The 14,894-nt window shown below is 46.3% G+C and overlaps 1 protein-coding gene and 1 pseudogene across 2 annotated transcripts; both read left to right on the forward strand.

The window, feature by feature from the left end:
- The first annotated feature begins 1,645 nt into the window (after nt 1-1,645).
- LOC125533236 (protein AMEIOTIC 1 homolog) lies at nt 1,646-3,561 on the forward strand (annotated as a pseudogene). The gene is made up of 5 exons (XR_015613985.1): nt 1,646-2,402; nt 2,510-2,593; nt 2,857-2,956; nt 3,191-3,253; nt 3,467-3,561. The product of XR_015613985.1 is annotated as a protein AMEIOTIC 1 homolog (transcript).
- Nucleotides 3,562-7,894: 4,333 nt separating this feature from the next.
- Nucleotides 7,895-12,369, forward strand: LOC125533237 (UPF0481 protein At3g47200). The gene is made up of 2 exons (XM_048696957.2): nt 7,895-8,059; nt 10,737-12,369. The coding sequence occupies exons 1-2, from the start codon at nt 8,050-8,052 to the stop codon at nt 12,110-12,112; spliced, it is 1,386 nt and encodes a 461-aa protein (XP_048552914.1). The 5' UTR covers nt 7,895-8,049; the 3' UTR covers nt 12,113-12,369.
- The last annotated feature ends 2,525 nt before the right edge of the window (nt 12,370-14,894 follow it).

Here is a 14,894-nt window from a genome sequence, read left to right on the forward strand (position 1 = left end):
GATGATCTCCTCCTCAGCACGCTCACCGCCGGCCTCAATGAGGACTTCGGCAACGCCGCGGCGAACCTCACCCTCATCCCCGAGCCCTCCTTCGCCAAGTTCGTGGCCTACCTCCATCTGGAGGAGCGTCGGATGAAGCAGGTCAAGGCGCGGGCCATCCACACCGCTCTCGCCGCCGGCACCACCCGCGACGGTCCACCACCACCACCCGCCGCCCCGACCGCCCCTCCCGCAATGGGAAACGTCTCGGCTATACTGTATTGTTCAACCATCCCAATCAGGGAAGATATGTGTTGAATGCCCCGAGGAGACTGCTCCAGATTAATGTAGAATGCAAGTCGCTTCACTATCGTCGCGGCCTAGTTTCTACTCTCTATGCCATGTAGGCCTCTTGAATCCAGTGTTTCTAGCAGTTTCTGTAGCACGTGTCGATAGGATGATGACAAGACGGGATGTTTCATCAGCATGTGCTGCTTAGTGACATGTTCCATCAACATGTGCTGCCAACGTATCGGATAATCCTTGCTCTTCATCCCATAAATGCAGTCAACAGGTGAATTGGAACCAACCTTTGTCTACATCATATGTGGTGAGGTTCCTTCCTTCTGCAAATGCCGGGTCCTTCTCACATCCTCTCCTTGTTTCACGCAAGTAATTCCGAACGGAGGAAGTAGTTGTGAAGGACTGCTTGAACCATCGAGTTTTAGTGCCCATAGCCTTAGGCAACCTCTTCCCCACTCGACCCAACACGGACCTATAGCAGAAGAGCACACCCTGGAGCAGAGCAAGGCAGTACAAGGTGTCCATCACCGGCGCCAGGTTTGATGCTTCTCCATCCAAGTTGCCCCGTTAATCATGCTCTATCAGACGCCACAATGAAATCACTCCGGACATGAATATCCCAAGAATGTATATAATTGCCAGAGGTCCAATATTATGGCCACCACCCTATACTTGAACCAACACTAAAATAAGTGCCAACAAATAGAGACAAATAACAACCAACTTAGAGCTCGAGTTATAACTCGTATCTCCTATCACGGCCGAAGCAATGGTCGTTATGAGCCCCATGAATGCATTCTTCATATACCCTAGTTTCTCATTCAGATTAACATCGAAAATCCTGTTGTACATCATTTCGAGTCAGATATATATATACATACAAGTTGTATGACGTTTCACAAATAAATAAATAAATACTGTAGGACGAAACAAATGGTAGAAGAGTACTAACCCAGCTGTCTGTACAAGGGTGATGAAAGTCAAGCACCAAAAGTCCTTCTTATGCCGCATAGAGACGAAGCCACCGAGAAGTACAATGGTGGTCCGAGTAAGCACCAAGAAACCCAAGTCCTTGGTGGCCATGGATAAAGATAACCCATGAATATAGCATAGCTTTAACCCACGTCTATGGGACTGCTTCTTTGCAGCGCCGTGGGGTCAAAAGGTCAAACCTTCCCCGATGATGCATCGAGTTGTACTGAGACATGCAAGAATCTGACGGTTGGCTCTGGCCTGATCGGGCCGCAATCAAGGCGCCTTAAAGTTCGCAAGTATCACCCGGCTGATTTGTAGCAGGAGTTAAAAGCACTAGGAGTCCTACAACTTGCTTATAATGTGATGGTTTGATCCTACAACTTGTAAAATGACCCTATCTAGTCCTACAACTTGCACCCAATGTGCAACTTTGGTCCTGCACCAATCACAAAGCGACAAGTGGACTCCTGGCCCTGAGCCGGTCAGCGCGCGAGTTTTTGCAAAGAGCCCCTGCCTTTCATTAGAATCAACCCGGAGTCACGAAAAACGCCCGGCGCAGGAAGATGACAGGAGGAGCTCAATCAGAGCCAAGAGGAAGCGGGACGAGGCAGAGGAAAGCAAGGACAAGCCCGGCAACCTGGCGAAGAAGAAGAAGAGCAAGACATACAAGAGCCCCCACAAGCAGAAGAGGCGCCACGTGGAGTCTAGAGACGGCGACCCTCGGCGCGGCAAGGACCGGTGGTCGGCCGAGCGGTACGCGGCGGCGGAGAGGAGCCTGCTCGAGATCATGCGCTCCAGCGGCGCCACCCTCGGCGCCCCGGTGATGCAGCAGACGCTGCGGGAGCAAGCCCGCAAGCGCATCGGCGACACCGGCCTCCTGGACCACCTGCTCAAGCACATGGCCGGAAGGGTGCCCAATGGCAGCACGGACCGGTTCCGGCGCCGTCACAACACGGATGGCGCCATGGAGTACTGGCTGGAGCCAGCCGAGATGGCAGAGGTGCGCCGGAAGCCGGCGTGTCTGATCCATACTGGGTGCCGCCGCCTGGGTGGAAGCCCGGTGATGACGTGTCCCCAGCTGCCGGTGATCTCCTGATTAAGAGGCAGACGGAGGAGCTCGCTGAGGAGCTCAATGATGTCAAAAGGTATCCATTTTTCTGACTGCCCATCGCAGTTTCCCCTTCATGCGTTCGCCTGCAATAGAGCAAATTGTTTGATTTCCAACATTGTTCCCCTTCTTGGTGATGTCAAGGAACATGGAGCAGCTGAGTTCTAACATGGTGGAGCTGGGCAAGGAAGCGAAATCTGAGGCTGAAAGAGCTTACAGTCATGGAAGGTAACCATGTCCTTCATATTATACTAAGATCCTGTCGGATCCTGTCGATTTCCCTATCCAAGCATTTCCCTCTGTTCCTCTTTTCTGTACTTCTGAGGGAAAGGTGATTTCAAACATACAAAGTTTTATTGCTGCATCAAACACACAAAGTTCTCTTGCGGGATCAAACACACAAAGTTAACAACATGATTTACCCCCCATCCCCCAACCCCCCAAAGAAGGAAGTTTGCAGTTTCTTCAGTTGATCAAATGTTCTTATGCAGTGCTAGCCTAGATTCTGTGTTTTCTGAAGTTTCTTATGGGTACATTTATAATAATGGCATTTTGGGACCTGCACATACTTCCCTCATTAGTTCTTTCTCAGTCTATGAAAGCCCATATATGTGAAGAAGCTGCCTACATTGTGAGGGAAAAAATCATTCTTGAAGATAACCCTTTTGGAACTGCACTTCTGATCATCTTTAATCTGGTCTCCCAACTAACAATGTATAACAAGGTGTTAAGCACATAGTTTTTAGTTAAGAAATTGGTTTCATTGTTCTGGTTTACTCTTTATTACTATATCTAAGCCACTCCTTTGCTTGTTTTGTTTCTCAGGAGAAGTACCAGAAGGTGGTTAAGGCAAATGAAAAGCTAGAGAAGCAGGTGTCGTCTTTGAAGGTAATTAGGTGCCTTTAGAAACTCTAACAGTTCATCCCAGACTAAGCAAACTCTACATGTCAGTGTTAGATTTTTTCAGAGAATTTAGGATGAGTTGATCACCATTTTGATCCTTTTAAACTATATATAGCTCAATATAGCTATATATGTGCACATTGGTCAGCATTTGTTAGCTGCAAGTAAATATATGACCTTTGCTTTGTTGAATTACAGGACACCTACGAGAATGTGGTTCAGAAACATAGTAAGTTAAAGAAGGAGGTGCGATCACTGAAGGTACACTCATGTTGCTGACTGAATTTTCACTATTTGTATCATACCACTATTGCATTTTGATATCTATCTAACTAGACCACTGTGATATCTATTGCATTGTTCTCTGCTTATTCTGCTGTAGATGTATGCAGTACATTCTGACACTAGTAACTGAGATGAGCTGGGTTCTTCTTTTTCAGGATAAGTATGATTTTGTAGTTGAAAATAATGATAAGCTGGAGGAGCAGATGGCTTCTCTCTCCAGCTCCTTCTTGTCTTTGAAGGTAGGTAGTAGAGCCCTGTTGCATTGGATAGAATTACTGTCCTAAGCTATCTGTGTTCCTGGAGTAACTAGGTGTTTTCCATTTTGACTCCACGGGAACAATTTCAGTTGGCAGAGAAGCTAAAGAGCATTGGAATAGACGAGGTGGTTGTGGCTCAGAATGAGGGGAGGCGGGCACTAGATTTTGGTGGTGGTGAGCAGAGCCAGAGCAGGCAGCGTTCAGATGTTAGCGCCGTCCAGTTCCAGGCCGGCGAGAAGAGGACGGCGAGGAAGAGCAGCTTCTGCATCTGCAAGCCGCAGGGCACGTTCCTCTGGCCAAGCAGCACCGGCACGGACATGAGCGGGAGCGGGGGAGGCAGCTGTGGCATCAGCGGGTTGATTCTAAGGAAACACATGGGGCTCTTTGCAAAAACGCACGCCTCGTTGACCGGCTCGGGGCCAGGAGTCCACTTGTCGCTCTGTGATTGATCCAGGACCTAAGTTGCACATTGGGTGCAAGTTGTGGGACTAGTAGGGTCGTTTTGCAAGTTTTAGGACCAAACCATCACATTATGAGCAAGTTGTAGGACTTTCAGTGCTTTTAACTCTTGTAGCAGCCACTGTATAGCCACCGCTGCAAAGAAGTAGTCCCAGAGACGTGCGTCATGTGGGGATGTCCATTCTCACAGTTGGTGGAGCCCATCACTACTGACCCACATCATCTCCTTTTTCTCATATTTTTCCACCGAACACGCCCAAGCTGTACTGTTATTCTTACGTGCAAAATTACTAGAAAAAGGCTGCAACATCTTTCATTCTTTTCCGTGTGTGTACAACATGGCCGCAAACATTTTACTATAAAAGAATATTTAATATTTCTACCGTATATGTGCATTAAATCATAATTCATTGCAACAAAGTCATTCAAAGAAATGGCCGCAACATAACATGTTAACTCAGGTCACCTAACAAAAATACACAACAATGAAATCTCTTTGGAAATCTAACCTAGAAAAATGCACAGAGCGTTGCATGTTATTTGGGATCCATATGATTCTTTGTGGCCATGACATGGTTTGCAACATGGCAGTCCGCTTTATAAAACAAAATAGTGACGCTTGCTGCAGGCGGACTAGCTCCACAACATCATTTGCACCCCTTGCATCGTTGTGTCAGCCGTTCGATCAGTGTCGCGTCAGCCATTTGCTGCGACCCGCCGTTTGCAACATGACCCATGTTGCGCTAGGGGTTTGCAACATGACCTATGTTGTGCTTGCATTGCAAGCACTCCTTGATCGTCCAATCATTTTCTGACCGTTTGCCATATGACTCATGTTGTGCTCGGGAGTTTGCAACATGACCCATGTTGCGCTCGCGTTGCAAATCTTCCACGGCTACCCAAGCATTTTCTGACAATTTGCAACATGACCTATACTGCACTCGGGGGGTTTGCAGCATGACCCATGTTGCACTCGAGTTGCAAACACTCCTTGAAAATCCAAACATTTTCTTGACCATTTACAACACATGGCCCATGTCGCGCTCGCGTTACAAACACTCCTTGACAGTACAAGTGTTTTCAGACTGTTTACAACTTGACCCATGTTGTGCTCGCATTGCAAACAGGGACGGAGCCAGGTTTTGGACATGAGGGGGGCAAATGCGATAACAATCATTCAGGACGGACAATGCAAGAATATAGTCCGAAAAGTTGCGTTGATAAAAATCTTAGCAATTCCTGTGGTTATGTTCATATGATGTACTTCCATTTTTATCAACTTCTTATACTTCCAACAATAACTAGATTGGAGTTGAGTTATCATCTGCAACCGGTTAACTTCTGATGGAATTTCAGATCCAACAGTAGGAGCATCCAAGTTGGAAACATCAGATTTGTAAAAAGAACATATTTCTGTTGCCTTTATCAATCTTTAATCTTGAGTTAAAGAGAGTGGTTTTTATCTCTAATGACATTGCTAATCTAAAAAAAAATTGACCACCAGCAAATTGCATTATGCAATTGTTCTAATCTTCCAATTCACGGGTATCTAGTACTGATAGATTGTACTTTCTAGCCTGCATTAGTATATTGATGTGTGTACCTTAAACATTGAGCTAGAGTGCCAAGGTCGGGCGATGAAGCAGGCAAGCAGCCGTGATCGCTGTTTCGATGGAGTGAACTAGTCGTGCACATCATTAGTATTTGCCATGGCATCATGTTCATCACATGGTGCGAACTTAAATCAATTGGCCTGAAAAAAAGGTCTCAATTGATTTCTTGCTCTTCATCTATAAAAACATGAGTAAACAGTCAAATATTTTCTGATCAATTTCTATCAGTTTTAGGGTACAAATTAAAACAGATCATAAACTATAAATCTAGAAGTTAACCGCTTGATAAGACTAACTGTAGATCATAAGGCTAACCGCAGATCCGTGAGTCGTGGCCGTGCTTGCGCTGAACTGGAGGTTGATGAAATCGCTTGTTTCAGCCGTAGCTGGTTGATGTCATCATGGCGGAGAGTAGCTGAGCAACGTCTCTAGATCGATCTACAGCGCGCCGGCCCCGAGCGAAGACGACCGAGCGATGAAGATGAACAGAATAGCGAGCAGGCTGCTAGGCTTGATCGGATGTATATCCAAGACTAGGCCTGTAGCACTTATTTAGGGAAGACTAGGCTTGCTTTTGTTTGTTTTGGGCGGTTGTGAGTAGCAAGTAATGCCTAATGGGCTTTAGTTAGGCGCGAACCCCTAGTCAGGGGGGTGAAAACGTTACAACGCTTTGGTTTAAAGCGATTCGTTCCTAAAAATAATATCGCTATTAGGGAGTTAGCGATTTGTTAGGGGCGGTCAATCCCCCCCTCGTCGTCCCCCCCCCCCCCCCCCCTCCACCCCTTGAATCCATCCCTGATTGCAAATACTTCACGGTTGTCAAAGTATTTTTTGAGGGTTGCGCGCTCTGGGGTTTGCAACATGATCCATGTAGTGTTCGCGCTGCAAATACTCCACGACTATCCAAACGTTTTTTTCCCATTGCAACATGATCTATGTTGTGCTTGGGGGTTTGCAGCATGACCCTTGTTGCTCTTGCGTTTCAAACACTCCCTCGACCTGGTCGGCCTACAACATAGCATTTGCATTTCAAAACAGCCCTGCAGCAATAAATAGCCACCCTTTGCAGCATAGCGTGTCCCATTTTGCGTCAATAATGACCACTTGTTGCACCGTCGCGTGTTTTGGCTTGCAGTAGTGGGGGTGTCGGGCTTTGCAGAGTGTCGCATTTCATTTTGAAGTGGTGACAACTACTCCCTGGCAGCATTGTGCGTACCAATTTGAGCAGCAATGACCAATCCTTGCAAGTCCCTTTTGCAACGTTGAACGTCCCCGTTGGCAGCAGCGGCTTAGCAGCTAGCTACGACATGTTCCGGCGTGTATCCTCGATTGCAACATTGACAATTTTTTTCTGCAATACCATCAGGGTGTTCTAATTGGTCATGTAGCTACTGGCCAGTGCATGGCATTCCGTTACTAGCTTGTGTTAGCATGTGACAGCGACGGGCTGGCTGTAGTCGAGAACCATAAACTCCCTCCGTTCCGATTTACTCGCCGTGGTTTTAGTTCAGAACGGAGGGAGTACTAGTATAAGGGAATCAAAGCTACGCCATAGGTTACAGGGACCATGCACGTGAAAATTGGTCAGACTTTGGCTCACTGTGCGCTGTGACACAACTAAATCACACTCGACGCTTCGGACGGCTCAGCGTGCCTATAATCAGCTGGATGAAAGTAAGTGTTTTCTCTTATTTTGGGACGGAGGAAGTAATATTTTAAAATGCAACAGCAGAAAAGTAATGTTTGTACTTTTGCTTGCGGTCGGGGCGTTTCAGCATTTGTCCCTAGCAACGTCGGAAAGCTGTGCAGTGTCGGGAAGCAAAGGAATCTATCGTTTGTGGTCGGATTTTAGCACGAGCCACCTCACGTGCCCCGGCGTGCATACAATTCAGAGAAGTAGCATGTTAATCTCGTCGTAATCCTCGTCTTTTGCCCCGGCGGCTGCATATGTGATCTTGTCGTAACCCCCGCATGCATATGCTCAGCCCACCCGAGGAATATTGGGACACAGACATCGAGAGGGGTGCATGGATGTACTCCTCCTACATATAGGTGGGCTACTGTACCAAAAGTAATCTAACACCAGTTCATATCACAAGGACGCCGGGGGAGACCTACACCTCCTTTGTTTGCTTTGGAGTGACATTTGGAGTGCCCCACGAGCGCAATGTCGTCAGGTAAGTAAGAAGTTGATTTAGTTCTGTTTTGATTCTTTGTTAGATGGAGTAAGTGGATTTAGCTACCTTCCCACTATTTTAACAAACATGCTATTTACTCCGATAAAGTGTTTCTCCCCGCTTTAGATTATAAAGCAACAACCGAGCATACAAACATTCTGGAAGTATACAATCACATCTTCTTTGTCAACTTTTGCATGTCAAATTTTAATGTTTTTCGAATATTACAAACTCCAAACTATACTGCTTCGTTTTTATTTAAGGAATTAACCAGATCTGTGGATCATTTCCCACCTTCTAGTTAGCAGGATAATAGCAACAGATCTAGTAGATTTTTATTTTTTATTTTATTTTCTGCTGTTAGTTCCTGTGTATGAAGGATATAATAGTTATGTTTTTCTTTTCCCGGAAAGGAGGTTAGCATCCCCGTAAGGATATACTGTAATAGGTGAAGAAGCTAGCATAATTCTAGTTAGTTAGCCCAAAAACATAAACAGATCTAGTAGATTCTTTTTCTTTTCCGTTGTTAGTTCCCCTAGATGAAGGATCTAAGGGCATGAGAAATGTGTAGTGCCGCTGCCAATACTAAGGATTAACACATTCACATGGTGTCTAAGTTGCCAAACACCTTGCAATGTGTAAGCACTTCTCCCAAACTAGAACAAGCCCACAAGATAATATACAAATCATATTACTGATGTTTGATCGATGGGTACGTGCTAGCTTTTCACCCTCTATCACTACTGGAATCTACGGGTTTGCAAAGCGCCCAAAAAACTCAGCAAAGGCTTTGCTAAGTGTAACACACGGCAAAGCGCACACGTGTAAGTCTGGCCGGCAAAGACATCTTTGCTGACTCGCGGACACTTAGCAAAGACTTTGCCGACTGTTTTTTGCCCACTCGCAAATACAGTACCGGCCGGCTGTATTCTTTTTCTATATGATATATCAATAATTTTCTATTTTTAGGTTAGTGTGTGAAAATTTTAGCTTTGGTTTTTCTATGCAAAATGTGTTCTTTTCCTCCGAAGAAAATCTATTTTTTTTCCAGTCTTCTATCTGCCCCTAACCCTTTGACATGCAATTTCAAGTGTTGCAATTCATTGAAGTTGCACGATCCACAATGTGACTGTAAGTTGGCGGCTACAACTGGGTCAGGAGGCGGGTTGTCTAGCCAGTTGCATATCCACCACTAGGCATTCCCAAATTTAATTAGGAACCAGAAGGATATCAATTAGTAGCAATTTGGATTTTCAAAGAAACATCTAATTATTAAATTAATCTACTGTCCTACAAGCTAGATTACTTAGGCAGCTAGGTTAATCCATAGGAAAAGTACTAGCATTAGAGGTAGTGTATGTCTGTGTACCTTTGAAACTGAGCATAGATCATGCACAAACACTCGACAAACTCAGCGACATGGCAGAATTATCACACCGCCGAAGCAAACTATGTCCGTGTCATGATCTATTTAGTCCTTTTGCACCCGGCGGCTTGCAAACACGAGAAGCGGCCGACGGCTGGATTCGAGAGAAACAAGACAACGAGCAGCAGCAAGAACCGTAGCAAACTAACAGATCAACCTTGAAGATCAGAATTACGGGGATCATGGGGATCCCCTAGTGGATTCTACCCGCTCGAAGCCGGTGGAACGGGAACCAAGGGACATGAGGAGGCGGCTCCAATTTTGTATGCGATCGTTGTCGCGAACCAGCAAGCGCCGGGACAACCCGCTGCTCAGGGGGCAGGACCATCTATGGAGATTTATGTAGGTAACCCCAAAAAGCAGAAAAGTGGTGATGGACAAACTGAAACACAAGACTTGGAGGTGGTGGCCGCGGCTAATGATCTAGCAAGGGTGGAGGGCATGACCTCGGAGGTGACCGGCCAAGGGGCCACCGGCAACTTGGTGGGGCCAATGGTGGCGCAGCAACGAATATACTCAACTGGAACTGCCGAGGGGCGGGGAACTTGCGGACAGTTCACGATCTCTCGAGCTTGATGCAAGCTCATTATTCCCCTAGTATCGTGTTCTGCTTGCTCTCTCGTAAGAGTGGTTGGTAAACCCTAAGTGTAAGGGTGATGTAATCTAGCAATAAGTATTTCCCTCGATTGAGAATCAAGGTTTATCAAGCTAGTAGGAATTTCTTCTGCAACACTAATCCTCGGTACCTGCACACCAAACACAAAAAAATCTTCTCAACAATCTTGCCCCCAACGTTTTAAGAAGGTTGTCAAGCTTCTTGTCCTGCTTGTTACAAGGATAAATTGTATGGTATGGTAGGAATTGATAGATATATAAAATAACAAATACAACCCTCTTTGGCGAAGGAACTAAATATTCAGAGGATCATTCTCGAGACTGATTCACAAGTGGTGGTGAGGAAGCTTTTGAACGACCTAAAGGACTTCTCGGCCAATGGGCAACTAGTGGAGGAGTTAAAGGTGTTACTTGGATCATTACCGGAGTTTAGGGTTGCTTGGGTGAGACGTTCTGCAAACAATATCTGTATGATAGGAGTACAAAAGTTAGCTCAAGTTTTCAAGCCGCCATTTTTTTAACTTTATGATGTGATATTTTCTCTAGCTAACATACAGATACCTGCTGTACTCTGGGGCTGCTGGAGTACTACCTATCATACAGATAATCTCGTGACTAATTAACTGCGGTATGCAGATGCAGGAACAGCTGGGACTTCCAATTCCGTGGCACCAGCAGCCGCGCAATCCGGCGGAGGAAACAACTCGAGCCAACATGTGGTGATCTCCGAGGCACGTCAGCCATTCCGTGCCGTGAACGAAGACCTGTTCACACCCTTGAGCGTGTCGATCGGACCCTACCATCGTGCTAGTTGCTCAGATAGATGGAAGCAAGAGAAGAAGCGCGTGGCCGAGGAGACCGTGAAGTATCTCCAGGATTCGCGTGGCCAGGAAGCAGCGCATCAGCTCGAGGAGAAGGTTGGGCAGCTGGTGGAGGATGTGAGGGGGTGTTACGGCGGTTTGCCCGACATGAAATCCGAGGAGTTGGTCAGCATGCTGCTGCATGATGGGTGCTACGTGCTCAAGTTCTTCGTACAATACCCTGGACATCCGGATGTCAGTCCGCCCAGAGGCGAGGACAACACGGTGATGCGCGACATCATGTACCTCCTTGAGAACCAGTTGCCTATGATCGTCCTTAAACGGATCCATCAGTGCCTGGTGCCTGAGAGATCCGTCGTCAACGACGTAGAAGACCGTGTTCTGGGACTGCTGAGTGCACAGCTCTACATCAGAGGAGTAAAGAAGCCGCGGCAGGCGGTGTCTTCTCACCTCCTGGAACTGGTGCACACCTACTTCCAGCCACGATTGGACCACTCTTCCATTTCCGTAGATTCTGCTGAACAATCGGAATCTCACCAGCAGAGAAGTGCAACTAGAAACAATGTTCAGAATGAAGCTGAAGTCACGGGTAATACGCGCCGTTGCATGGGGCGGTGGCGCCGGGCGACAGAGTACAGCAGGTACGGCGACGTGCAGCTCAAGCGTCGGGAGTTCGCGGCCGGTGTGGTGGAATCCATTCTTGACGTGCGTCTTGAAGGAAGGACGCTGTTGATCCCACGCCTGCGGATTGTTAGCAGCACTTGGACGATCCTACGCAATCTGATGGCGCTAGAGGAGCAGACAGGCGGAGACGGGAGCCCCGTCACGGCCTACTGCCTGTTCATGTCGCAGCTGGCGTCTAAGGTGGAGGACATTGAGCTCCTGAAGCGCAAAGAGATCGTCGATCACTATTGGGGTAACGACGAGGAGGTCGCACAAGGCTTCGCCGACCTCTGCAAGAAGGTGGTCTTGGACGTCGACGACGTCGACAGTAACTACCTAGGCCACATATGGCACCGGCTGCATGAGCGCTGCGAGAGCCTGGGGCACAACTGCCTGGGATCATTCCGCCAAAGGCACTGCGGCGACTCCATGCGCATCCTTGCATTCGTCACCGCTGGCTTACTGTTTGCTTTTCAGCTGATTCAGGTCATCCTTACCGGTTTCTCCTTACGACAACAAGGCAAGTAAGCAGCCGCGCCAGCTTAATGGCGTAGGCGTACTACTGTAATAAGGGTAATTTGCACTGTCAGGTTTTTTTTTCTCCCTAGACTAGATCAGTCTAAGTGCTCATCTCAGTGGGTTTTTCGTGTCGCTTTTAGGCTTTGCTTTTTCGTTTGAATGTTTACACTAGATTCGGGTGGCTTGTCGTTTCTGTTTTCTTTTGTAATGGAGAACTCTAAGGATGCTTTTGTAAGCATAATCTTGTGCATGGCATCTTTGTTTATTTCCGCTTAGTTTGTGTCAAGTATCTGTTTTTTCCGCGGCATGCGATCTTCTTTTCATGTTGAGATGGCTGATTATCACGTAAATAAAACAGGTTAGTATTTTTTATTTGTAGTTATTATATGACCATCTTGGCTGATTATGATTTTCCATTATGTACGTGTATTCTTTAAATTTACAGTTCGGTTGAGCATTTTTCATAGACGAATATATACACATGCTTAACCCATTTTATCAAAAAAATTATGTGTTCCATATACAATTTGTAAGTGTACATTTTGATCTCAATTGTTCGGAGCACCACACCGCTGCGGTAAGCTTTCCAAAGGGACGTTGTTCATGGTGGGTTTCATCGTCACAATGACCAGTAATTGCATCTAGTGTCATACAAAGCTTATTTTTTGCTTTAGTCTACCATTTCCCCACCTTTATAATAAGAATCCAAGCCAGTGAACACTATAAGCTGCCTCCACGCCACATGATATCACTATCCATGTCATGTGTCGGAGCTAAATCCGGCATATCTACTGCTAGGGGATCCTAAACTAGGCGTCTTGAGGCGATGGTAACAGGGACAAAAAATTTATATAGCGCCCCCGACTGTAATCGTGCACTAGTCTTACACGCAGTATGCACAATCACAAATGGTGACTCCACGGTAGTACCACAACACAACTCTACGAAACAAAATAAACATAAAACATTGTATTACTAATAGGGGTCGCAAGACCTTAGAATACATTAGAGCAGAAAGCAAATTATGTGTGACTACAGACAAATATACATGAGTGCATTAGGAACGCTGAAACAAAACGACGACCCTGCCAAAGGTGCACGCGTCCTGTCTGGGACCCTCCGAACTACTTGTCGATGTTGAACTCCAAATAGTAGCTATCGTCGGAGATACCTACATCCCTGGTGCTACCATCTGAATGCAGCAACCAGGTTGAAGGAAGAAAATATCAAAGCAACGGTGAGTACTCATCCAAAGTACTAGCAAGACTTACATCAGACCTATGCTCCTTTCTCTAGCTAACATCAAAGGAATGAGGTAATATTTATGGACTGTACTGTAGAAACGCCACGATAGAGAGAAGCTCAACATAACATCTAACTACCAACATCTTGCAGCAATAGAAGAGAAAGAGCGCACACGGGTACAATAAACAACAATCAATGCAATACCCTAAGATCCTTCCTCGGCTCCCTACGAGAAAGCAGTACACCGGCATTCTAACTATTATCTTGGTGTGTTTTATGAAGTATCCGATTTAAGATGTCTTCCCTGCATGAGATACATCTCCAAGTCGTCGTTACCGTGGACGCACTATTTGAATAGATATGTCTCCCCTGCAACGGTGCAACACATTACCCGACACGCTCAATTACCCTATGGCCGGACACACTTTTCTGTGGGCTCTGCCAGGCCTCAGATGATTGACACGGTGAAGTCCTACGCCAGCTCTCCAGAGAGGTCACCCGCCAGGCTATATCCTAAACGCGAAGGGTTTTTCAGCCGCTCACCGTAAGCGCTCCACAAGCATTGCAATGCGGATTGGGGGTCCAAGCCCACTTCTGACAAGTAGTATTCGCATGCCCCCGACTAGCCCATCTCTATGAACTGCGACATCTAAAAAGCTTTCGGTAAGGAACAGATGACGCTGAGGGTGCCATAAACCATTATCCCGTGTGAGGTTAGTGTGTATATGTTAGTGGCAGTCTCGGTTCAAATACCCAGAACTTTTTAGTCATGTTATTTCATGTACTTGCGGACAACTACCAGGGCCCTGGCTGACCTCATCCGAAGGGTATCTACCTTCCCTATTGTTCCCCCACGGTGAATCACTCAGGGCTGTCGGGTCCTTGGCCCATCTCATCCTGGATGGCACCACCAACCCTGCCACAATTCAAAACATAAACATATGATACAGTAGCAGTCATCATCGGTGTGATGGTGTCTCATTACAGTTTGTCTCACTCCATGTAGCAAGCCACTGATGTCTGAGTCGACTGTAGTGTAGCATATATATTATAGTAGTACAAAGTATATCCGTGATCGGCGCTCAGAGGGATCATGACTCGGTAATATAGCATGGCAAACGGACAAGGGTGTAAGACTAACTGATGAAACACAATCATCACTAACTAGGCATGCTAGGATAAAAGGTAAAGCATCAACGAAAGGCGATAAAAAGAAGATATGTATCATAATAGGATCTACCGATAAAACAACTATACCAATAACTGATGCAAGAATGTAGAGAGAAAGAATAGGCGATATCCGGAATGATCAAGGGGGTTTGCATGCCTGGAAGCTCTGCAGAGGAGACGGGATCTTCAATAGTATAGTCACACTTAGGTTCTACGACGGTCTCGGGGTCTACTGGAAATAAAGCAAATGTGGATACAGATAAACAACATGACATATAAATGCAACACAAATGGATGGCATAGCAAAATATGATGATAATATGGTATAATGCATTACTAAGCATTTTAATTGAAGTGGAATATTTTCCCCGGATCC

Source organism: Triticum urartu, chromosome 1A (assembly GCF_056163025.1).
Source record: "Triticum urartu cultivar PI428250 chromosome 1A, HENAU_Tu73, whole genome shotgun sequence".
Lineage (NCBI taxonomy): Eukaryota > Viridiplantae > Streptophyta > Magnoliopsida > Poales > Poaceae > Triticum > Triticum urartu.